At 49.5% G+C, this 24,215-nt stretch overlaps 11 protein-coding genes across 11 annotated transcripts; 4 read left to right on the top strand and 7 right to left on the bottom strand.

Annotated features, from left to right (window-relative positions):
- Positions 1-528: 528 nt before the first annotated feature.
- N7484_003933 (MFS transporter) lies at positions 529-2,288 on the bottom strand (the record flags this gene model as incomplete). The annotated part of the gene is made up of 2 exons (XM_057114353.1): positions 529-1,903; positions 1,963-2,288. The coding sequence occupies 2 exons, from the start codon at positions 2,286-2,288 to the stop codon at positions 529-531; spliced, it is 1,701 nt and encodes a 566-aa protein (XP_056974493.1).
- Positions 2,289-3,856: 1,568 nt separating this feature from the next.
- N7484_003932 (putative 3-beta hydroxysteroid dehydrogenase/isomerase family protein) lies at positions 3,857-5,524 on the top strand (the record flags this gene model as incomplete). The annotated part of the gene is made up of 3 exons (XM_057114352.1): positions 3,857-4,085; positions 4,214-4,859; positions 4,939-5,524. The coding sequence occupies 3 exons, from the start codon at positions 3,857-3,859 to the stop codon at positions 5,522-5,524; spliced, it is 1,461 nt and encodes a 486-aa protein (XP_056974492.1).
- Positions 5,525-6,178: 654 nt separating this feature from the next.
- On the bottom strand, positions 6,179-6,884 carry N7484_003931 (pre-mRNA-splicing factor SPF27 family protein; the record flags this gene model as incomplete). The annotated part of the gene is made up of 2 exons (XM_057114351.1): positions 6,179-6,792; positions 6,848-6,884. 2 exons carry the CDS (start codon positions 6,882-6,884, stop codon positions 6,179-6,181), a joined length of 651 nt encoding a protein of 216 aa, XP_056974491.1.
- Positions 6,885-7,571: 687 nt separating this feature from the next.
- N7484_003930 (neutral/alkaline ceramidase) lies at positions 7,572-9,917 on the top strand (the record flags this gene model as incomplete). The annotated part of the gene is made up of 2 exons (XM_057114350.1): positions 7,572-7,780; positions 7,832-9,917. The coding sequence occupies 2 exons, from the start codon at positions 7,572-7,574 to the stop codon at positions 9,915-9,917; spliced, it is 2,295 nt and encodes a 764-aa protein (XP_056974490.1).
- A 1,323-nt stretch (positions 9,918-11,240) lies between these two features.
- N7484_003929 (uncharacterized protein) lies at positions 11,241-12,221 on the bottom strand (the record flags this gene model as incomplete). The annotated part of the gene is made up of 3 exons (XM_057114349.1): positions 11,241-11,832; positions 11,889-11,930; positions 11,986-12,221. The coding sequence occupies 3 exons, from the start codon at positions 12,219-12,221 to the stop codon at positions 11,241-11,243; spliced, it is 870 nt and encodes a 289-aa protein (XP_056974489.1).
- Positions 12,222-13,099: 878 nt separating this feature from the next.
- On the bottom strand, positions 13,100-15,313 carry N7484_003928 (uncharacterized protein; the record flags this gene model as incomplete). The annotated part of the gene is made up of 4 exons (XM_057114348.1): positions 13,100-13,486; positions 13,543-13,774; positions 13,831-15,200; positions 15,254-15,313. 4 exons carry the CDS (start codon positions 15,311-15,313, stop codon positions 13,100-13,102), a joined length of 2,049 nt encoding a protein of 682 aa, XP_056974488.1.
- A 695-nt stretch (positions 15,314-16,008) lies between these two features.
- On the bottom strand, positions 16,009-16,933 carry N7484_003927 (EI24 domain-containing protein; the record flags this gene model as incomplete). The annotated part of the gene is made up of 3 exons (XM_057114347.1): positions 16,009-16,183; positions 16,241-16,818; positions 16,880-16,933. 3 exons carry the CDS (start codon positions 16,931-16,933, stop codon positions 16,009-16,011), a joined length of 807 nt encoding a protein of 268 aa, XP_056974487.1.
- Positions 16,934-17,422: 489 nt separating this feature from the next.
- N7484_003926 (haloacid dehalogenase, type II) lies at positions 17,423-18,197 on the bottom strand (the record flags this gene model as incomplete). Its single annotated transcript, XM_057114346.1, has 2 exons — positions 17,423-17,976; positions 18,032-18,197. The coding sequence occupies 2 exons, from the start codon at positions 18,195-18,197 to the stop codon at positions 17,423-17,425; spliced, it is 720 nt and encodes a 239-aa protein (XP_056974486.1).
- A 200-nt stretch (positions 18,198-18,397) lies between these two features.
- Positions 18,398-19,234, top strand: N7484_003925 (HNH endonuclease; the record flags this gene model as incomplete). The annotated part of the gene is made up of 2 exons (XM_057114345.1): positions 18,398-18,586; positions 18,656-19,234. The coding sequence occupies 2 exons, from the start codon at positions 18,398-18,400 to the stop codon at positions 19,232-19,234; spliced, it is 768 nt and encodes a 255-aa protein (XP_056974485.1).
- A 256-nt stretch (positions 19,235-19,490) lies between these two features.
- On the bottom strand, positions 19,491-22,404 carry N7484_003924 (translation initiation factor 2; the record flags this gene model as incomplete). The annotated part of the gene is made up of 2 exons (XM_057114344.1): positions 19,491-19,642; positions 19,704-22,404. Coding segments are annotated over 2 exons (2,853 nt in total), but the record flags the coding sequence as incomplete, so codon positions are not given.
- Positions 22,405-22,931: 527 nt separating this feature from the next.
- N7484_003923 (uncharacterized protein) lies at positions 22,932-23,312 on the top strand (the record flags this gene model as incomplete). Its single annotated transcript, XM_057114343.1, has 1 exon — positions 22,932-23,312. One exon carries the CDS (start codon positions 22,932-22,934, stop codon positions 23,310-23,312), a length of 381 nt encoding a protein of 126 aa, XP_056974483.1.
- Between the last annotated feature and the right edge of the window lie 903 nt (positions 23,313-24,215).

The following is a 24,215-nucleotide window of genomic DNA, read 5'->3' as shown; positions in this document are numbered from 1 at the left end:
GATTACGCTATGAGGTCTAGCGTCGATAGTTTGCTTTTATCGCGTCATGTAGACCTTATATTGGGCTACGTGCTTTCCCGACGTGTGATCTCGTTTGTCGTGGATTGAGTCGTACGGCCTCGCTTCAAGTCTGGTGGGTTGTCCATTTTAGCCCCCAACGGGTGAACAAGACTTATAACCACTCTTAACTTCTCTCGGTATAGTTCCAGTATAGTTTGGGGAACCATGAAACGTGACTAAGCATACTCTATTTGACTGAATCAAAACGGAAACGGAGGCCTATCTCGGGAAATCTGAGGGCTATAGGTATCTATTACGTACGTGATGGTGTACTCAGTGAAGCCACAATGCGATGAATTTTTATATTAATATATTCTTCATGAAAGTCCTATTGAACTATTGCAAGCCTCTAATAGAGCCTTACAGCTATAAACTTTTGAACACCAATGTAACCTCGAATATCAATGGGGTATCGATGCCAACGGAAACTAAACAAATCACGATTGAAATCAGAACATCACCGCTATCTCAGACTTCCTCGGCTTTCTTCTCCTCAGCAACAGCAGCCAGCTGAGCCACTCTTCTCGCCCTCTTGCCTTCCACATTCTTCTTCTCCTCCTGCATGCGCATAATCATAGTGCTCTTTTGTCGAATCTTGTGTCCATACTTGTAGAACACAAACGGAATCGGGATAATAACCACTTCCAGCAATCCGAGCAAAGTGCCCGCCCAATTCGGACCAAGGCTGTTGTACATAGCTGTGCCAGCGAGCGGCAGCACTGCACCAAGGATACTCCGGACAACCGAGTTACCCGCCAGCGCGGACGCAGCATACATGCCATAGCTACCGGTGAGATAGTTTGAAGCGTAGATGAAGACACCGGTGTTACCAGCTCCGAAGGGGATTCCAGCAAGCAAAGGCACGATCCAGTGAATGGAGGCTGGGGCACAGGTCCAAGCGAACCAAAGCTCGCCAATGGGGATGAGGATGGAGCAGATACAGATGAAAGAGACCATGGCCTCGGGGTAAACCTTGCCAGTGTCCGGATCCTTTTCATGCCTGTTGATCAGTCGGCGAACAAGAGGCTCAGAGGCAATGGTGAGTACAACTCCGATACCGATACCGAGGAAAGCAAGGCCAGATAGACCGAGGGACCAGCCACGGATTTCCTGGAAAACGATAGGGTAGGCAACAAAACAGAGGTAGAGGATACCATAAACGATTGCGACATAGAGATCCCAAAATATACAGATTGGCTCAGTAACAGCCATGACGAATGGGCGACTGAGGGCCAGCTTCAGGATTTCGTATAGACTATCCTTGCGGTCATAGCGGGACCACCAGCGAGAATCACCAGTTTCTTTGCGCAGTCGAGCGGCCTTTTCCTGTAGCAGAGTCGGTCCGTAGGTCTCCTTCAGGATGAGAGCGAAGGCTAAACCCACGCCTGAGAGGATCAATACGATCCAGCACATCCATCGCCAGCCGAGATACTGGGTCACGAATCCTCCGATTACGGGTCCCACAACTGGGCCGTTAAGAGGACCGATACTCCAGATTGAGATTGCCAGTGCGCGATGCTCATCGTCTACTATATCGGCTACCATACCCGGTGCCGTGGAGATCATGACACTGCCGAAGAGCGCACCGATGAATCGCACGACGATCAATGTCGTTATCGATTTGGCGAGAGCACAGGGAATGATCATAGCGGTGAACACAACCATGCAAGTCACGCAAACGGGTTTCCGGCCGTATACTTCACTCAATGGAGCCATGAACATAGACCCGATTGCCAGGCCGATCAGATAGAATGTCAGTCCCAGAGTAACGATAGTTTCAGACTGGCCAAACTCTTCTTCGATCTGCGTCGTGGCTGAGGTATAAGATGTTGAGTATAGCACACTGTATACATCAGTTAGGGTAAACAAAGGTCTTTTTTTGGGACAATTTTCTCAACCTACACAATAAGAGTGTTCCATGACAAAAACAGAATCCCCATGGCCGTGTAACCCATCGTCCAGTTCTTGGGATTCGCGGGATCATCCTCTGAATCCCAATCCACTTCAAAGTTGGGATCAGCGGTGGCGTTTGTGGGAATTGTAGTCACGCGCTCTGATAGCGACATATGAGAGGTTCGTGAGACATGCGCGGTCAATGCCCTGCCCAGCACATCCTGGTCGGCCCGGGTTTCTACCGAAGACACAGTCTCCGCGATAGAGTCCGTGTCATGATCATTATTCCTCGGCCATTTTTCATGGGGATCCGCAGAAGAGTGTTGCGATGACATCTCTTAGAGATGTGCCGGTGTATGAATAGAGTTCAACGTGCGATAAGGTTCTGAGATGGCTGAATTGAGTTGTAATGACAATGCGATACGTAGATGTAGACCGACTTCGTGACAAGCGTTTCTATTTCCTTACGGAAATCCCACCTGCAGGGGATATTGATTTTCAAGAAGAAACGGCGAGTCCAAAATTGGGAAGGAAGGCCGGTCCCAGGGTTGAATATGGGGATTACCAGTGCTATGTATAGCAAAATGGGGTTTACTGAGTCAGGAACTCCAACGAAGATAAAGAGCGGGTAGAAACGGTAAGTCCCGTATGTCAATCTCAATTAGAAATTTTCTTATGAGAGCGTTGACCAGGTGGGGCCAGCGCCAGTGATAAGCCTAATATCTGTGACGAGGGCCCAACATGTCGGTGATTAAAAGCACGGATCTCGGAAAGGGTATTGGGGCCACGATCACCTCATGCATATATATTCAAGGTCTAAGGGTGGCATGATAAGTGGAGGCTCTTGTAGATTCCGATAATAAATCCGAAATACGGCTTTAGTTCCACTCCAGAAAGAAGCCTTCCCCGTGGGTAAACAACGCCTTCATGAAGTGCTGATGCCCCCTATCTGCTCTGTGGACAAAGTGTCGGGATTTGTCTAGCGTGCCGGTTTGCCGAGATACGCAATCCCAGGCTGCACGTCTAAACCAACAAAACGTTGTCGTTTTGGTTGACAGATCATATTAAGTATTGGTGGAGACCGGAGTTCTCTGCGAACCTCAATTGATATACACCCCAGTCGATTCGACAATATATACCTTGTCATGGTCTCTGGCAAGTCAATCGCGATCGGGAATAAGAGTCTCGGATAAGTGAACATCCCGAACAACTCCAAACGGGGCAACAGATGCCGATGTCTAGGCCCGAGACGATCGATGCCGACAATAGTTGCGCATCCTGATGTGAAAGTCAAAACGTGCTCGTTGGACGGAAATAATTCCGCAGAAGAACGGAATTTGCAGTGAGACCGTACTCCTTAAGAGGGGCGCAGCAGTGGTTTAAAAAGGTGGGCCTACCCGGAAGCGAAGCGAGAAGAGCATTCTGAAACTTCGGGGAAATCGGGGGATTTCTTTGGATGCCTCAGAAACTGGGAAGCCAACCTCGCCATGCCCTTCCTGATTCGATGCAGAGACACGGCGCTCGACCCAACCATGGCGCGTGCCCATGTGGTGGCTCTCGTTTAACTCTAACCGAGCCGTCCAAGCTCTAAGCGACCTGCCAAAAAGAACAGATTACGACGGTGATTGTTCCTAATTTGGGCCTTATAGCTAAAAATTTGAAGTAGAATTTCAGTATATTCATATGCTCTCTCCCTAATGTCGTTTTCCATCCTTCCATACTCTTTCTGCTGCAGAGACCCTTTCTGCAAACGCCGGCAACAAAGCCACGGAGAATAGATTGACAAATTACACAACTTTGAGTTCTAGACGGCCTGAGCTCCTACCTAAATCTCACGTTGTAATAGCATATGTTGCCAGGGGAATACTCCCACTTCATACCAGCTCCGACCTACAGTCTCACGATGACTTACATACTCCTGCCCGCTGCACTGGGCTTGGCGGGTCTATACTTACGCCATGTCAACACCGCCATGAAGACAACACCAGAAGAAGCTCTCAACCTTTCTCCCCACCGCTGGACTGTTGAAGAAGTCAAGTCTGCCTATCAAAAGGCCCGTGAGACCCCTGTCGATGTGACCAAAAGCCTCCCACCAAAACAGACTCGCCGTTACATTATCGTGGGTGGATCCGGTAAGTTTCTCCAAATGACGCAAGCTCGGCGAATTTTTGGGTTATTTATGCTTTTTACCAAGAACGTGGAGAAAAGCAAAGGAACCCCAAAACTCAAATTCACAGCGTCCATACTAACCTCCAATTAGGTCTTGTCGGAGGCTGGATCGTGCAACACCTACTCTCCCGCGGCGAGAACCCATCCGCAATCCGCATTCTAGACCTCCACACTCCGACAAAGGAAGTTCTAGACCTAGGACTGGCATTCGTCGAAACAAACATCACCGACAAACTAGTCGTCAGCACAGCCTTTGAGCAGCCATGGCCTGAATCCGTCGCTGAGCTGCCTCTGACCGTCTTCCACACGGCAGCAATCATCCGTCCCCAAGACCGTCTTGAAGCTTTCCTACCGCTATGCAGCAAAGTCAACGTCGAAGGAACCCGCAATGTCGTTGACGCCGCGAAGGCAAACGGTGCAACATGCTTTATCTCCACATCCTCTGGCTCAGTGGGCCTCCACCGACCGGATTTCTGGATCGCGCCTTGGGAAACGCTCCCGAAGCGTGTGACGCAGATCATGAGCGACGATGGACCCTTACCGCAACGCCATGATGAGTTCTTTGGAAATTACGCTGTCACCAAGATCGAGGCGGAACGACTTGTTCGAGCTGAAGATGACTTGTCCTCTAATTTCCGGACTGGATGTATTCGGCCTGCGAACGGCATTTACGGCATTGGAAGTGATGTTGCGATGACTATTACTGGTGTTTACCTGCGTACTGGTGGAAGTCCTACGTAAGTATCAACTGATTCATTCACGCCTTCGAGTCTGTAAGATCGAAATACCGTGGATATGCATACTGACATACTTTAGCTGGTTATCCCACATCATCCAAAGTTTCGTCAATGCCGAAAACGTCTCAATCGCCCATCTACTGTACGAGCAACGTCTAATCGAACAAAGCAAGCCCGGCTCTACCCTGCCCAACATCGGTGGCCAGGCTTTCGTCGTGACGGATCCTAACCCCGCTATCTCGTTCAGCGATCTATACACATTGCTGTGTACGCTTGCCAAGACGCCAATCGCTTTCCCGATCGTTCAGCCTATCTTCCTATTCCTTCTTTCTTATGTCATCGAAGCATACTCGTTCGTGCAGTTCAAGTATCTGTCTTGGCTTTTGCCGAAGATCACGGGTGATCTGGCGCAGATTCAGCCTTCGCTGTTTGCCATTTCGGATACTTTTGCTGTTGCCGATGATTCGCGGGCGAAGAAGTCGCCTGAGGAGGGTGGACTGGGCTATAACCCACCGCTGACTACGTTGGATGGCATGTGCAAGGAGGTTTTGCATTGGAATAAGAATGCTGTTGCTAATGGGGTTGTTGTTGATGAGAAGATTGGACCGGTCAGGGTTACAGAGAATGGGGTTGATGTCAATCTTGTCACGCCGGGGAAGGTTTAATTGTTTAATGGTTTCATGGGGAGCCTGGGGATTAATATGCTGTCTTTAATAACATATCGCATAAGTTAGCGTAGGACATGGTATGCATTTTGGTTGTCATTGATTTTGTTCCATGATAATCAGGTCAAGGATGAGCTATGTGATATGGAAAAGATTTAAAGGGATCTGGTATTTTGATTAATAGAAGCACATTGGTGCTAATGGCCCATAGAGCTTGATTTAAGATCTAGAACGTAATGCAACCTGGGTTTGATCTTGGTTTAGTCAAGAACATTATCTTGCACCACTTCCTTCCAAGGCTCCCTGGCCTATTTAGGCCGTCAAAACGCGAGTTTGAATGTATCCGACGGAGGCAAATATGATGCCTGGTATTCGCGAGATAATGTCGTACCTGCGACATTCGCAAAATGAAAAACGGCTGGCAGCAGACTGGCCTAGCATTCCCTGTAGGCAGGGAGGAAGCAAGGCTATTACATCAAGGCTCTGACCCTAGCTGTCAAGGCTGCACACCATCAAGTATAGTCTGCCAACACTTCGGAAAAAATTTCTCGGCGCAACCGAGGAGGAAAGTCCAAAGGAATTCTTGCACCTGCAATCCCAAGGATGAAGGGGTCTCTCAGAGTGGTAGTTGCACAAAGCTGAGAGACGGATTTTTTAGCGCGACTGCTGCTGCGCCGCCTGTCTTCGATGCTCCAAAATCTGCTGTCGAATGCCCTCAGACGCCAACTCCACATCGAGAATAGCTCCAACGCCCCGCTTCCAAGTCTCCTCCAAACTTGACAGCTCTCCATACCGCGCCTCCTGAGCAAGTTTGCGCTGCTTATTAACCTCCTCCGAGCTCTCCTTCGTCTCAGCAAGCTCCTTCTCCAGACCGCCAAGAATATATTCGAGCTGTGAATTGCCGATCAACCACGCGTTCTTGCCATTTTCATCGAGCAAAGTCAAGTTCTCATGACGCTTGGAAAGGTGCGAGCTTGATTTGTACGCGCTTTGCAGCGCCTGCCGCCATTCGTCTAGCTTGGGGCTCTCGCCGGCTGCGGCGCGAACTGGGGGCTCGGGCGCTTCATAGCGGGTCAGGTCGATTCCACCCGTGAGAGGCGCACCGGTCGCCTTGCGCTCGAGTTCTTTTTGAATAAGAGAAGAAAATTTTGGTTCGGGAGCTGATGGGATTAAGGGGTGGGTCGTTGAGGAGTGTTCTGGGGATAATTCGGCGTTGATGAGCTGCTGGGCTCCTTGGTACGCGGTGGCCGATGGCTCGGCGTCGACGTCTGTAAGGTCAATTAGTTTCAGCGTGAATGAATCTTTCGTGGATTTGACACATACAAGGTAAAGAGTCGTGAGATTCGTTAATGAAAGGCATTTTGAAGTGGTTGGCAGTGGAGACTTGGAGATTACTTTTCAAGATCTGTGATAAAGCAATTGCAGCGGAAAGCGGTGTGGGGACACGATCAGGTGATATTGGAATGTTGACGAATCAGCATCACGATCTCTTTTGATCTTGTTATTGGCGCATCAGCTAGAGCTAAGTCTCGACTAAAGCTACGATATGTACAGTCAAAGGTCCGATCTATCTAGCGAATCATAGTTTGCATCCCAAATGCATCACGGTGTAACCCTGATGATCCTATTCTGGGACAGCTGCAAGACTATCCTGACGAGTCACCGCTGATCCAGGTCCCCGAAAACCTGCCTAGGCTGAACTTTGATTTATTGAATGACTTTTAATCGTGAACATGTGAACATACAAGAAATCGGGTTCATACCTATCTCCGTGCGGGGAAGGAATGTCGTTTCCAATTTGGGGTCGGAGATGCTACATGACGATCACAGTCCTGCAGCTGCAGGTTCCTTGTCTATCACACATCGCTTAACTGGATGCGACCCTTGTCAAATGCTTACCACGCCAAGCTGAAAGATCGTCACTGATATCCCTAGCTACAAATTTCCCTCCTGCTGCGAACTGTCTGCTTAAATATTCGCGCGGTTCCCTGCCCTGTACTCGTCCAGGGTGCATCCCGGCATACTTTTCGCTCAACTCATCCGCAATATGATGAATCTTCGACTAAGCGCAGCCTTTGCTGCGGTGACGTTGATTCTTCTGGTCTTTCTGCAACTGTTGGCAATGGTGCAACAGACCGAGCAAATTCCCGAATCCAGCTTTACTCGAAACTTCAACAAGTGGAAGAGCAGAGCGAGTGCTGCAGCAGCAGCCGATAATCTATTTCTGGTGGGTGCCGGAAAGGCTGATGTGACAGGGTATGGCATCTCTCTACCTCCATAATTCTCTGAGGATTAACAGACAGCCAGTCCGGTAGTCGAGGTTGATTTCAACGGTTATGCTAGCCTAGATCAACTGGGCACGGGTCTTCGCCAGAGAATATATTCACGTGCTTTTATATTCGCAGACCCAAATACTCCTGAGGATACTTTCATCTACTTGGTTCTGGACACTCTTGCAGGTGACACTGCTGTGCGAGATGGAGTCTTGCGGGGACTTGCAGCGCTGGGGAGCGACTATGCACGCTATGGCGCACACAACATTGCACTGACGGGCACACACTCTCATTCTGGACCTGGAGCATGGATGAACTATTTACTACCTCAAATTCCGACCAAGGGATTTGATAAGCAAAGTTACCAGGCGATTGTCGATGGCACAATCCTGTCCATTCAACGTGCGCATGCAAATCTTACCACAGGGCGCCTATCCTTTGGGTCCATTGACCTTGAAGATGCCAATATCAACCGTAGTCCATACTCATATGATCAAAACCCCGAGGAAGAAAAGGCTCGCTACTCAGCCAATGTGGACAAGACAATGACCCTCCTTCGTTTTGACCGAGACTCTGATAACAAGACTACTGCTGTTTTGACATGGTTCCCAGTCCACGGAACATCCATGTACAACAATAACACTTTGGTTACTGGGGACAACAAAGGTGTGGCAGCCTATCTCTTCGAGCGCAGCATAGACGGGGATACCAGGTTCGCAGACAATGCGGTTATTGGATTTTCCCAGTCCAACGTCGGAGATACCAGCCCCAACGTCTTGGGTGCCTGGTGCGAGGATGGCTCTGGGAAGATGTGCACATATGCAGACAGTACCTGCGGTGGCACAAATGAGGCATGCCATGGCAGGGGCCCTTTCTTCCGAGTCAAGGATAACGGCGCGAAGAGTTGTTTCGAAATCGGCCGGCGCCAGTACTCGGCGGCTAAATCACTTTACGAGCAGATGACTACCAATGCGACCAGCATCACCGGTAGCTCAGGTATCAGGTCATTCCACGTATTTAAGGATCTGAATGGTTACACCTTCCCGTCTCCGTTTAATGGCAGCACTTTAACGACATGTCCTGCGGCTCTGGGGTATTCATTTGCTGCTGGAACCACCGATGGCCCAGGAGCCTTCGATTTCACTCAAAATTCGAGTAGCCCAGCCACTGGAAACCCACTGTGGCTCGTCGCTCGGGCGTTCATTCATCAGCCCAGCGCGGAACAGGTCAAATGCCAGGGGGCCAAGGACATTCTCCTGGATGTCGGAACTCTTACATTACCGTACGCTTGGGCCCCAGACATTGTGGACATTCAGGTTCTCCGATTGGGGCAGCTGTTCCTCATCATTTCGGCCAGTGAAGTGACGACTATGTCGGGCCGTCGCTGGAAGGACGCTATTTCCAAGGGTGCCCAGGACACGCTGGGTATCTCTGACCCTCAGGTCGTGCTAGGGGCCCCGTCTAACAGCTATGCTCATTACGTTACCACAGAAGAAGAATACAGTGTACAGCGATACGAAGGAGCATCGACATTGTATGGTCCGAATGAGCTTGCAGCCTACATTAACCTCACTCTGACATACCTGCCGTACCTCGGTAGCGCTGACGACCTTGCGAGTCTCCCGGCCATCGGCGCAGGCCCTAGCCCACCTGTCAATACCAACAACTCCCTGAGCTTCATTACCGGTGTGGTTTACGACAACGCTCCTCTTGGAAAGTCCTTCGGGGATGTGATTTCGAATCCCAGCAGCAGTACTTATGCAGCGGGTGATATTGTTAACACGACCTTTGTTGGCGCCAATCCTCGGAATAATCTTCACCAGGAATCCACATATGCAGCAGTTGAAATACATAACTCGAATTCTGGCGACTGGGAAGTGGTGCGAGACGACCGTGACTGGAACCTTCTCTTCTTGTGGGAACGAACCAATAGTATTCTCGGATACAGCGATGTCACAATTCAATGGACAATCGAGGACAGCTATTACAGCGTCGATAGCCCGAATGCGCTGCAGGCTGGAACCTATCGCATGCACTATTACGGAGACTCAAAGGATGCCCTTGGGAATATTTCACCCTTTGAGGGCATTGGGGGATCCTTTACTGTGGCGTCTTCGTAAGATGACTATCACCGGATCAACCGTATACCCTGTGGCGTACATGAAACGAGGTCCATAAGGGCCGATTAATCTTCTAGCCTTATTTGTATCGATGACCTAGTCTTGCATTTAATCTCCTGCATGACTTTATTTAGTTCTCGTCTACCAATGAAAGCGCCCGTCATCAGTCACTGTCCAAATGTGGATCTCACTAGCAACCAATCACAGCGCCCGGAGCTGCATACAGGGCGGTTCTTGCAACAAAACCGCTTTGTCGCGCGCTTTGGGCTACACCTATTTCGAGTGAAACTAGGCCCATCTTATTAAGTGCCCCCTGGTAATCGGGGCTTTTGACCAGGTCCACTAGCTTGAGGACTTCAAACAATGGGGACTGCACCATAACCCCAACGAAACCGGATTAATATGCATACTAGCCCAATGCCTTGAACGTGTCTTTATTCTGTTTTTTCCTTTGCGCACTCTTTCAGTCTGATTTGAACTCACTCTTTTGTTCTTCTGATTGGAAATTCTCTCGATTGTATATGCTGGTATGACTTGTACCAAGCCACTCGTTCATTGTAATAGTTTGGCAGTCATGCGCTGCTATCATTGAACCCGGAAAGACCCTCGATGTGCCATGCCCCTCATTGCAGCAAACTCGAGCTTTTTGTTTGCCTGACACTGTCTTTATATCCGCTTCGATATCCACTCTGTGCCTACTTCTACGGTATCGCACTCGAATCTTGTTTCTGGGAATCAACTCTCATCTCTTGTTAATCTGAGCTTACTGTTCGGTCAAGTGCAGGTCAACGGCAACATGATGTTCATTCGCCTATTTTTCTTATTACTTATGGCTTGGACTTCTTCGGCTGGTCCGATCACTCGTTCTGCTGTTCATGAATACCATTTGTTCAATGTATCTCGCGCTGAGACGACTTTGGCAGTGGGGATCAAGAACCTGGCTGCTCGCGACGAGGTGGATTTAACCATCATTCCTGTTACACCGTCTTCGGTAGTTTCCTCGGAGAAGACAAGGACAACTTTTACCTTGACCTCTGCCTCTCAAAAGCCCATCAAGGAGCAGAATATTGAGACTACAAGTGGACCTGTGGCGCCGTCTACAACGCCTCTGCTCACGATCAAATCTGCCTCCAATTCGGTAACCTTACCTTCTACCTCCCCCTTGTTATCGATTGGGAATACCGTGTCTACTGCTATATTATCGTCAACAATACCGGCCAATACTGATCAGATGATGGGCCCGGTTATCGTTTACCCAACAACGTCCAGGAGCAGTTCGACTCCTGCTGAGACAATACGCCCAGTTCATGGTACAGCGAGTACTCAATCTCCATCGAGTATCAGCAAGAGTACATCCAAAAAGCTCTCTCCGGTGCTCAAAGTTGTTACGCCGTCTACTTCATCTTCTATCTCATCGCATTCTTCAACCTTTTTCTCGAAGAAGACATCTTCACCAACTTCAGACAGCAAGACCAGTGAAACATCATCAGCTACAAAATCACCTACTTCAACTGTAACATCACAAAGAGCAACAAATAACTCGCCGGAGGGGCTGTCTTTCAGCGTGGTCACTCGCAAAGCTTCAGTCAAAGCCAAGGCCTCCACGGCAGCTGCTGAGGATTGCGAGGGCTGCTGGACCACCACGACTACTATCTGGTGGAAGGCTACTACTGCCACAACTATGCCATCCAAAAAATCCGAATTGACTACAATATTGACACCTTCCAAAACATCAACACCACTTGACTTATCAAAAAATTCCAATACAGTAACGGTCACTAAAGTACTGACCTCTTCTGAGACGCCAACCTCGACGAAAGCATCGGTATCGTCTAAACCACCCACACCTTTCAAATCAGCAACGTCGTCCGAAAGTCCCACAGCGACCAACACACAGACCTCATTCGAAATCCCACTACAATCCAAAACAGAGACTCTGTCCACAGAATCCCCGTCTGCCAAGATACCAACCTCGTCGCAAACTGAAATATGGAGCTCAGCCGCCTCTGTGTACTACATAACGAATAACATGATCGAATGGGTCTCCTATGGTCAAACAACACCATACTCCACAGAGTTAGCTAGTCGCTCTTCCACGGTATCCCCGAGCGAAGCTTCAGAGACCACGGGAGTATCTACAACGCCAATCGAGGCTGAAGTATCTTCGCCAGCAGCGAAGACTACATTGTCTACACCCGAAGAACCGGAGACAACCATCACAATACACGCAACTAAAACTGCAAAGGTCACCATAACAGAGCCTGGGCGTACAGTTACTGAGACCGAGGCCCCGGGCACAGTCATTGATACTGAGTTCCCTAGCACGGTCACCGCGTCTCCTATAACTGTCGTTATCATGGAAACAATACTGCCTTTGCAGACGTCGACAGTTGGGGAGAGCTCTACTTCTTCAACAGTTGCATCTGAGATGGCTCTGGGTGAGACTCCGACGACAATAATTGCTCTACCTGATAAAAGTATGTCTACTCCTATGGCTATCCCTAACCATACATATTTACGTTTCGCAGCTACCATGCCCGCGGATACCGTGTCTGTACATACTTCTGCGGTTGAGCATACCTCCGCGACTATACAAATTTCCACACAAGTGGTGACATCGACAAGCGTGCTTATAACAACAACCACACACACCTCTACATCCGTGGTAACAACAACGGCTACAGCAATAACCACCAAGACCGAAACCAAAATCGAGACCCAGACAAAATCCAGCGCAGGTAGCGGCTTGGCTATTGTCCCCGTGACACCATTGGTGATCACCACAACGAAGACCGTGACCGTGACTGAGGCCACTGCTACGGTGACTACCACAGTGACAGATACATAGAGAAGAAGAGCCCGGAGTTTTGTGGGAGTACATTGTTAAAGACAATGCAGGTATGGCATTGGAAATATGTACCCGGAGACCAAGGATATGTTTTCTTCGCTTTAATATGTGTCTTTGACTATGTATTGGTTGTGGGATTTTGTCTTAATATAACCTCAATTTGAAACGAAACCCACAGATGCAGGTTGGTGGCATACTGCAGTCATGGTTCATAGGTCTGTACTTGCCCCAGGGTCATCACTACTACTTATAATCAACGGTTGAAAATTATAACTTCGAAATATTGTAGATATGTAAGATACAGTGAACAAATCCATTCATACACCTCATCTAGCTATAACTCAGATAGAAGACCCCCAGCCTCAGCGAATTTCTGCTGATACTCCTTTAAACTAGCCCACTGGCTTAATTCTTCTTGATCTCTTTCATAATCACTCAGATAGCTCATCGCACGGCCGTTCGCTCGCGGACTGACATCCTCGGCGGTACTGCCGGGGTCCGTCGTTGCAGTGGAATGGCCTTCAAGACGGATGAGGGTATCGATAAAAGCGTGTAGATAGGATTCTGCTTCTGCGGCCGTGAGACCGTGGAGAGCCGATGATGTGTCCACTGATGACTGTGGAGATGGGTCTGCGGTGGAGATGGTACTAGTCGATGAATTGGATTTTGAGTAGAAAGGTATGTTGAGGAGGGTTGATGCTACTTGACGAATTTTGCCAGTCTGTTAGGTGTTAGTGGTAGCCACAGTTAAATGTAGAAGAAGTAGAGGGTACACACGATACTTGCACCGTTTGGCTCCATGTTAACTTCATTGACGGTTCGCAAAAGGACGAATAGGTCCTTGATCACTAGATTGCGCTCTTGGGCCATCATGCGGCCAATATAATCTGTCTGTGCATTCCCGACGGTGCGGGATGTGGCTTCCGGGGGTTTCCCGTGGTATATTCGGATTGTGTATCCACAAAGTTTTCGGTCTTGATTTGCGGAGTGTTGAAAATCACGGACTTGGCTGGGTTTCCAAACTTGGTATACGTCTCGAACAGATTCCAGTATTTTTCCACCAACCACGAGCGAGTGGAGAGTTGACTGGCGTAGATGTTGGCTTTCTGGATTTCATATTGAATTGCCCGTCGTTCTTGGTTGATGTGGTCATCGGGGTAATTGAACACTGAGCCATCTTGGCCCATTCCAGCAAACATAGAAGTTGGTTTTGGATGGAATACTGATAGTTCAACGGGGACGTCTGATAGCGCAGACTTGGCTTTCTGAAGACAGTCCCAGAGACTTGAGCGCTGGTGCTCCCAATTGAAAATCTGCCCACTACCAAAAGCAGTCTCCCACGCCAGCAGGGCATTATATGAACTGTATACCCGGACATTTGCGTTGAAGCCAGCTAGACGAGAAATCCGGCCTGTGGGTTGAGGATTGACATGATCTGGGAAAATGAACTCATCATCGACTTCGAGTGGAAATGGGGGATAGCGTTCCGTGGGAGTTTCTGGAGGTACATGCATCTTAATATCGGAGGAGCCAAGCTGATGCAGAGATTGATATCCAACCAAGGTGACGTAGAAGAGACGACGACCAAGCTCTTGCGTGATTAGATCGACGGTTTTGTTATCCGTGAGACTTGGTGGAGAATGGTCGTGAGACATCTGTGGAGACATCCCTGATGCAGCCGACAGTGGACTTGGTGCGCTCTTTGCCGATGTAGATGCAATATTATTAGAGACAGGAGGGACATTGGTGGGAGAGCGGCAGAGGTCATAGACCTGTAGCATAGTGCGGCATTCAGCCAAGTAGATGCGACACCGGCGCATGCTGTATACGTAACCGGCACAAACACCCAAAAAATAACTGATGGCTGCGTCGTAAACTGTTGCAGTTCGGTCAAGATATCCTGTACCTCGAGCTTGGATGGCAACATCATGGCATCGTTTGACCAGAGCGATCGAGTTCGGGAATGCGAAGCGCTCAGCTTCAGTATTGAGCCTTAATTTGGGCCGCCGGGGGAAGGAAGCGACAAGGAATCCAATCATGGAAGCGAGAAGAGCCAAGAACGTACTATTGGCCATGTCTTCTCGGCGTTCAAAAGCAGCTCGAAAAGTAGGTTCATGCGGGATTGGAACCAGCGGATGGATGTACGTAAAAAAATCATCAAGAAGTAGCTGCACAGTGTGCAGTGAACAGATAGCCTCCGCCGACGTAGGCACAGACGACGGCGGTGTCTGCCGATATGTTGAAGCTTGCGGAGTGGTTACAAGCGGAACGTCGCTCAGACTAGCCGGCGAAGCATCAGGTGGGACCTCTAGTTTCTGCTTCTTTAAAGCCTCCGCATGACGATTTGGAGGTCCACGGCGCCTACTCGGCCGCTCATACGTACATGGTATTTCTAAGCTAGCACAGCTCCGACAAGGAGGGCCGCTGGCATCACACTTGACAAAATCAGTATACTTGCAGGCATATCTTAGTGAGGGACAAGACAGACTTTCACCTTGCGGATGCTACAGGCATCGCAGGCCTTGCGCAGCCTGGTTTTGGGGTCCATCTGTAAGTAACTGGCTGAAGCCAACCACCATACAGCAGGATTTAGATCATGATCATATGCGAAGTTGCATAAGCTTTGTCGACACAAATATCCGGTACATGCACTGCGGGGGAAAACCCTTGAAGGACCCACTTCTTGGAGCAGGTCGCGTGGAGCAATTGAGCGAAGTCGCGCTGTGCCACTCCGTGAGCTGGACCGGGACTCTTGGCCGTACCACAAGCGATTAATATGGCGCTTCGGTGAACACCTCACTCCCGCAGCAAGGACCGAATTGAATCGCACGTGCCCAAGGTCTCAGGTATCCAGGGATGAGCACCCTGGCTGGGTAGAATTTGCCTGCAGGTGGGGTGATCTTAACGCGAGAGCCTCCTCTTTTGAAGTAGTGCTAAGCGCATCGGCGCAAACCCGTTCGGCAGTGAATGGCGGAAGAGATGCCCGGCTGACCGGGCCTCGGATGGGGATAGTCACGTGCTTGTAATCCGGGGAAAGCTTAAACAGTACGCGACTATGGGATCACATGTACATGTACATGGTAACAATTATCCATTAATGAGACACTGTATGTAGGTGGCATAACTAATCTTCTATTGGGTCGTGAAGTATTCGGGGTGGGTCCACATTCAGTACGCGTTAAGGAGTATGGGAAGCAGGCCATTATTGAAGAGGTCGTGGGGCCCACAGTTCATGCCACATTATTAAACCATGAAATCATCTTGGTACGCATCACCCAACCTTGTGGGCCGCTGGCTAGCAAGCTGCCGTTTCTGTTCCAGCTCAGATGCCCACAGCGCAGCACCAGCAGCGGTGGTTATCAAAAAGAACATGGAGAAGGGAGGAATCAGCTGTAGGATCAACGCAACAGTTCCGAAGCTAAGAATGGTTAGTTTAGCGACAATAGCAAAGCTAGGAGAAAAGGAAGAAACATACGTAGTATATTGCAGCTGCCGCCTACTCACACTGGCTTTCCGCTCCTGCTTAGTGAAATCCAGGAGCTGGAAATACCGCCAATGGTGGAACGGTCCAGCGCGATATCCAGTGAGTATTAGGAACATGGGTGTTCCAGCCACCGGGATAAAATTTAGCGGCAACAAAATGATGAATTCGAGGATCTGCCGCAAAGAGAATGGCGCATAAATTGCGCTGGTTGTCGGTGTGCCGAGACGGCTAGTCGGGTCACCAGCCTCGGGATAAATCACCCGCGAAGCGAGCACGAGCTGCTCCTGGCCCTCATTCACCAGGACAGAATCGAATACATCCACCAGTGTTTCATCGACAAAGAACGCCTCGAACAATGCAGCCACAATTGCAGCCCCTTCGCCCAGCACCAGGAATGCACCGCTCACCCATGCTCCGGCTCCTTGGAAGATAGCTAAGAAGACGACCTGCGGTAGGTAGGTGAAGAAAAAGAGCAGGAAGTAGACAAAGCTCGAAAGGAGCACGATAGGCACAAGTCGTGCCTTGAATAAGGGCCAGAGGAAGCGGTGTGTCGCAAAGTAGTGGATGCCCTAGTGATGAAGCAAGGTAAGTAAGTAGGGAGGCTATTGCAGAGAAATTACACCTTCTTACCCGAAGTGGGTACAGCCACGCTGCCCGAGTTGGATCCCACGTTCGTGTCGACATGGCCCAAGATCGGATGGAAATAATGATGCTGTTGCTTATGGAGACTCGAAAGGCGACAGCTTCAGTTCTCCAGTTTTCTGTTATCGATAAGCCATCACGTGCATGCTGAGTCAGCGCAGACTATTTTAGGCAAGAATTTTTTCTCTGGGCGCTTTTCCTTTTCCTCCTCACATAAAACTACAATCCTCCCTATTCACTCTGGAATCCACCTTGCAATGGGTTCTTCGAGGGGAAATGGGAGGAAAGACTGACTCTGCTGGCTTACCCCGTATGCTTCTTTCTACGTGGAGCATCTGGAAATACATTTCAGCGGTACATCCCCTTCCAAGTTTTCTTGGTGTTGATATGAAATTCGAATGAAAAAAATTATGACTTTGAACGTGACCTCCGTATGAGAAAAAATAAGATCGAGGCAGACCCGTCGCCGCCTCTGGTAGCTAGCGCAGTCAATGCGTGTAGCTGACCCTAAGTGATGCAAAAGTAGCCATCCTATGTCTGTCGACTTTTGATCTCCTTAATGATCTGTTCCAGACTACGTACAATCGCCGTCGGCTTTAGTTCCGGAACAGCAGCATCCTGCCAACCTTTGCCAGCCCGATCGATCCAAATGGCATTCAATCCAGCATTGCGCGCTCCGACGATATCCCACGCGTTGCAGCTGATCAACCAAATCTCATTCATCTGAGAAGGCTGCTTGCCGATCGTTCGAGCACAATGCTGATAGCTAGCAGGTGCAGGCTTATACACCCTAGCATCGTCCACAGTAACCAGGTCTTGGAATACATTGGCGTGCTGGGACAAGTCTGGGGAGTGTAGCACTGAATTTGAGATCATATTCTTCGTGCCATTGGAGAATATCACAGCCTGAAGGTTTGGATCATTCGCGATTCGATTTAGTGCCGGGCCTACATCCGGAAACGTATGTAGGCTGTCATATGCTTCCAACAAAGTGTCAATGCCGGATTCTGGTAGCTGTTGATCATGCTCAGCTAATGCTTGTCGTAGCGAGTTTCGGGTGACTGTTGAGAAATCCTCGTATTGATCTGTACAGCTGTTAGATAAGTAATTAGTAGATGGTCGCGAGTCGCTGCTTCTTACGCATGCTATTGAGTCTCCATGTATATTCCAGCTGATATCGGCGCCAAAGCGTGGAGATTGACGATGCTTGAGTAGAACCAACATGTGTATCCAGCTGTTTAACAATAGAATCTGTAGACAACAATGTGCCGTACATATCGAATGCGATGATGATTTTGTCCGACATGGCGAGTATGCGAAGTTATTAACGACGAAAGGAATGCTTGAGTGTAAACCTTGGTTGATTAGCAGAGATATGCTTGTGTGAAGTGGAGCGCGTGGAATCTGGATGATGTCAATCTTCCGTTGGCACGGGTTCGCGGGGTTCAAGCTTCTGCAACTCCCCGCCAAACCCGGAGGACTCAAGACCATGAGCTCAATATACCAATGACATCGCATGAAAACTATAAAATCTTCCGAGAATGTCTCTCGAGCGCTATTGTCGCGCGCTCCGAAAAACCGACGTCTAAACGCAGGACGAAAGTTAAGCGCAATGGACGAAAAGAGGTGACCGTCACCAAGACCGAGGCCGTATCCGAACGAGCAAACCCAGAGGAACTGGCTGAATTCATCGATGTATGAGTCTGCGAAATACAACGCAACCTGCGGGAATGAAGCACGAGAAAGCTAATCTTGCACATTTAGTTCATCGCCTCCGAAACCTTTGACTCCTTCCCTGAAGATCTGAAGACACTTTCCTACGCCGGGATACAGCACGATACCGATCTTTCGAAAAAATATATTCCACTCGATAAAGACACGCCCCTCGACCGCGCGGTCCTTGACTCGATATGCACAGTAACTCCCGTCGATGTAACAGACTCGTTATCCGTCTACGGACTCATCCCTGACTCGGCCGATTTCCCGGATTTCATATCCCCGGTTCTGTCAGAATATATTAGTAGCGTGACGACTGGACCGCCGGCGTGGTCGACGACGAAGACAGATGCATGTGAAATCTGCGAGCGGGACTGGATCCCGTTATCGTATCATCATTTGATACCGCGGGGTGTGCATGCGAAAGTTATAAAGAAAGGATGGCATGATGAGTGGATGTTGAATAGTGTTGCGTGGCTTTGTAGAGCCTGCCATAGCTTTGTGCATCGGATGGCAAGCAACGAGGAGTTAGCAAGAGAGTGGTTTACTGTCGAGAGGATTATGGAGAGAGAGGATGTGAGGGATTGGGCGAATTGGGTTGGGAGGGTGAGGTGGAAGGCGACATGATTAGGATGCCCAGATCTAGACTCAATCTTGAAGAGAAACTGTATCTTTGATTGCTAGGCCGGGATATGGTTTGGGGATTGGGTTATGATACATGCGTCGACATTATCTGCATTGTCAGGTTATATCCAAAGGTAAAACGCCTGAGATGCAAGCCATATCGAAAAAAAAGGTATGGTACATGCCACGGGGTTGAAGAGGCCCCAAGTGTGACAAAATGAAATCTAGAAATACATATGCATACAGATCACAGGTGATCTTATAGGTAGCGCTTTTCGTGGATCTCCTCGTAACACTGGATGTGATCGCCAACGGCAAAATCAGACCAGCCTTCGAATCCGATACCACATTCGGTGTCTTTGCGCATCTCGGTAACGTCCTTCTTGACGTTCTTGAGCGAGGTCATGGTGCCTAGTGCAGGTTAGCAAATTTGAACTTGGAAAAAGCGTAAAAGTGATAAGTATGTTCTTACCATCGTAGATAGTCTCATCACCACGGAGGACTCTGACCTTGCGGGTCTTGTTGACTGTACCGTTACGCACACGACAACCCGCAATAGACATCTTCTCACGTCCCTTTATGGTGATTTCGAAAATTTGACCAACTTCAGCTTCACCAGTAACACGTTGGGTGATATTGGGTGCCAGGTGTTGACTGAGGTCAGCCTTGACGTCGTCGATGAGTTTATAAATGATGTTGTGGTCCATCACCCGTACGCCTTCTTGCTCTGCCATGCGCATCATGTTGGGATCAATGGGCATGTTGAAAGAGATGACTCTTCCTTTGGCGGCAGCAGCGTGCTCGATATCGAATTCTGTCACAGGACCGACTGCCGAGCGAAGGATATTAGCATAAACTTCGTTGTTGCCAATGGCAGCCAGAGAGTTCATTACTGCCTCTGCAGAACCGTCGACATCAGCTTTGATAATGAAGTTGATCGCCTTCGGGCCAGTCGGTGCAGCAGCAGCTTTGGTCACGTCATCCGATTCGGCCTTCTCTTCAAGTCTACGCTTCTCAGAGAGCTCTCGTCGTGCCTCATTGATGGCAATCATATCCTGGCCAAGCTTTTCAGTGTCAACCTGGTCCAGGCGATACTCAACAACATCCTTCGCCTTCTGCTCGGTGGGTGTCTGCAGAATCTCAGCGCCAGCAGCGGGCTGGTCTCTCCAGCCGTCAATCTCGATGGGCATTCCTGGCGTAGCTTCATCGACGGTCAAGCCAGCCTCGTTACGCAAAGTGCGCACTCGAGCCCACGTGTTGCCGGCAACGATGACATCGCCCGGCCGCAGCGTACCACGGCGGATAAGAGCCGATGCAACTCGGCCGTAACTCTTGGTCGAAGCCTCGAGAACCCATCCCTCGACGTTGCCGGTCTTTTCAGCCCGATGATCAAGCATCTCTGAAAGAGCGCCAATTGCCTCCTCGAGCTCAAGCATACCCTCACCGGTCTTACCACTGACGCCGATAGCTTGAACATCACCGCCATAATCTTCCACATGAACACCATGGACCGACAAATCCTGCTTCACTCGGTCGGGGTTGCGGCCCTCTTTGTCGATCTTGCTCATGGCAACAATAATAGGCACGTTGGCCTGGGTTGCATGCTTGATGGCTTCAATGGTCTGCGGCTTCACACTGTCATCAGCAGCCACTACTAGAACCACAATGTCAGTGACGTCGGCACCACGACGACGCATTTCCAAGAATGCCGAGTGTCCAGGGGTATCCAAGAAAGTAATCAGTTTCCCAGAAGGCATTGGCACAGAGAAGGCACCGATGTGCTGTGTGATACCACCGTGCTCGGTCGCAGCAATCGATGAATTGCGCAGCCAGTCCAGGATGGTAGTTTTTCCATGGTCGACGTGGCCCATAATGGTGACCACAGGAGGCCGGGATGGCCAGTGAGAAATATCCTCTGGCACCGGTGCAGCCTCAATGTTATCGGCTCCAGTATCGAAAATAGCCTCGTAGTTGTACTCAGCAGCGACCAGACCAGCAGTCTCAGCATCCAGCACATGGTTGTATTCGACATCTTCAAAGCCCATCTCCTCCATGCGGGCAATGAACTGACCAGGCCGGACGCCAATGACATCGGCCAAGTTGTTAACGCTAATGAATTCAGGGAGGTACAAAGGCTGAGGAGCGGCGCGCGCCTCTGCTTTCTTCGCTTCCTTTGCCTTCTTGCGCTTGCGTGCCTCGCGCCGCTGTTCACGTTCCTCGGCCTCGAATTCTGCGGACTCTGATCCCCGCAGCTTCCCTCCATCCCGACGTTTGGACTTTTTCACATCTTGCGGTACATCTTCTTCCACGCCACCCACTTCTAGGTTCTCCAGGGCAGACATATCCCAAGACCATTGGTCAATTTTCTTCTCAGCCTTGGCCGAAGGTTCCTTAGATTTAATATCTGCTGTCTTCTTTTTCGGTGCGGCCTCTTCAGATTCCGCCAGCAGTGAGCGACCCAGGTTCCGGAACTTGGCAGACTCCGCATTGTCGCGCGACGGCCGTGCTTGCTCTGATGGCAAACGCGGCCGCGGTGTTTGACAGAAAGGACAACTCGAGTATTTTTGAAAGACGATGCGTTGACAACTTGGACAATCCCAATCGGTCGGGCTCCGCGTCACTGTGTTCCCTTGTCGTGGTCTCCTCTCCCGGTCGTTTCGATGCCTTGGAGATTCCTTATTCCAGTTATTCCGATGTCCTGAGGGTTCCTGGTTGTCATTGCGCCGCTGTCGGTGCTGTAGACCGCGAGGGTTCTCTTCTCTAGCGGGAGAATCCGTATGGGAGCGATTAGCCCATCTTTGATTCCGTAGAGGCTGCGATGAGCGCTCACGCTCCGGCGCGCGCGGTGATGGTGGAGGTGGCGGCTTGCTTCTAGCAACCAGCGAGTCGCGCAATGCTTGCTCCGCCGCACTCAGGCCCGTCGGCTGCGATGTTCCAGGACCCCATTTGCTTCCAAACTTCGGAGCGCCTAACTTTGCGGAAACAGGCTTGGATGCACCAAACTTGGGTGTAAAAGCTGCAGGCTTCGGAGCGGCCGGAGAACTTCCGTCATTTTTATTATCACCGGATTCCGAGTTTCGGTGGGATGCAGAGGTTCGAAAGCTCCGCTGAGAGGAGAAGGTCGGGGTTGAGGCCGTTACGCTGGTCGAAGAAAGCTCGACGCGGCGTGAAAACTGTATTGAATGTTAGTTCCTGAATTTGTTTCTGTATTTTTCCAGAGTAACCCACCCTTGTAACCGCTCGCCTATGCATTGCTGGTCTTGACTGCTCTACTGTTTAGCAACTGTCAAATGCAGAACTGATTGCGGCCGCTTATGTAAGTTTCCAGCAAACTCAACCAATATGATTGGTTGAAACGGATGTTAATGTGCAGGGCTTATATTATTGCAATTGCTGCGTTCTCGGTTCTTTTTTTTTTTTTTTTTTTTTTATCATCATTATAGAGCCGTTACATAAGTTAGGCCTAAGACATACTCATTGAGCTGGCGGCAGCATCGGGGCAACATGCGGCTCATCGTACACGACCAGTGACACGAATACCTATGGTTGACCTGGCTAAGTTAACAAACTTAGGTTAACTAATTAACATTGACATTGCATACCGCCTAGGGCTGACTATGTAACACAGCGTTTCATATCAAAAAAGGGAGATACGGCCTGCTTCTATTACCCCTTCTCATCGCGTGGGGAAAAAAAAGCGATGGCTAGAACTAAAAACGCACATCGAATCCCGATTTGCAAATGGAACGCGCAACGATACCGCGACCATGAAAACCAGCCTGCTATCATGATAGTATACAGTCCGACCAACCCTGAGGCCTTGATAGGTCCTCTTCCTTTGATTGCCATCCAGATCTACACCACTGTTCCCCTTGACTCGGACTCTGATCATGAACTTATCACTCTCTGTCACTATCTTGCTTCAGGCATTGATCACGGTCCCAATGTGTCATTTGAGATCTATGCTACTCCTCAGCCTGATATATTCGCTTGCGTGGAGCATCAAAGACGTGAGATATTCATCGAAAGAACAATCTCCCGGCAGATGGTTTCTTCCCTGGCATCTCTAAAGTGGCTATAAATAATCAAGATCAACTATTGCAAGGGTTTCTGCAGGTAATCACCTCCTATAGCTTCCGCGCTAAAGGTCGACCGAAATATGAAGCCGAGTCAGAAAGAGAAGAGCTTGTGGTAAGGAAATGCCGAAACATATGGGAAAATTTTCCGGAGATAGGGTCTCTATGGAGGCGAAGCTACCGCCCTACAATGGATTTTGTTGAGGAGTACGACTACGGCTTCGAGGAAGATGAGGGAGACCCATTCTTAGCCGATCAACCTCCAGCGCCAGAGGTAGTTGAGTTGTTACGAAGCAAGACCGATTCATTCCATCTTGAGAATTTCAAAATACGATCGCCTTCTGAGACGCTCGTCGTTATTACATCAAATTCTCCAATCACAGCACCAGGACCAGACCTTCAGTACATTTTTCATGTCGCCTTTCCCCATCGACAATTTGGGATAGAGCTTATGCTCATTGCAAAGGCCTTTTACTCTTGCGATCATGGATACTATTCCCAATGGAAAAACAATCAACTTCAAATTCTTTTCAGCAACTCAGTCCCTAGGCGCTATACTAGCGTCGCACCGGAATCTCACAAATTCTCGACCTGAGTTAGCCATAGGCGCCATTAACCAAGGCAGTCGGAGCATTCCGCAACATCGAAGTGAGGATTACATTCCAAACATAAGGGAGCCTTACCGTGCCTTTTTTGTTATCCTCGACCGGCCAGATTTTCTCACAGGGCCTGGGGTCATTTTTTTTTATGACTGATGGAAACGAAATCACAGACCAGACAATGAAAAGCGATCCTTCCCGGCTAGAGGGTCAACGTGGTGACTACGTGGTATATCAGGTCTGGCGGAGCGCTGGAATGCCTGAAGTGGCACGTAGGTTAGCAATGATCCCTGCCCCAGCCTATGTTCC

The sequence above is a fragment of the Penicillium longicatenatum genome (genome assembly GCF_028827895.1).
Source record: "Penicillium longicatenatum strain IBT 33135 chromosome Unknown contig_2_segment0_segment0, whole genome shotgun sequence".
NCBI classification, from domain to species: Eukaryota; Fungi; Ascomycota; class Eurotiomycetes; order Eurotiales; family Aspergillaceae; genus Penicillium; species Penicillium longicatenatum.
Note: the sequence above shows the minus strand (reverse complement) of the source record. Positions and strands in the feature narration are given on the sequence as shown.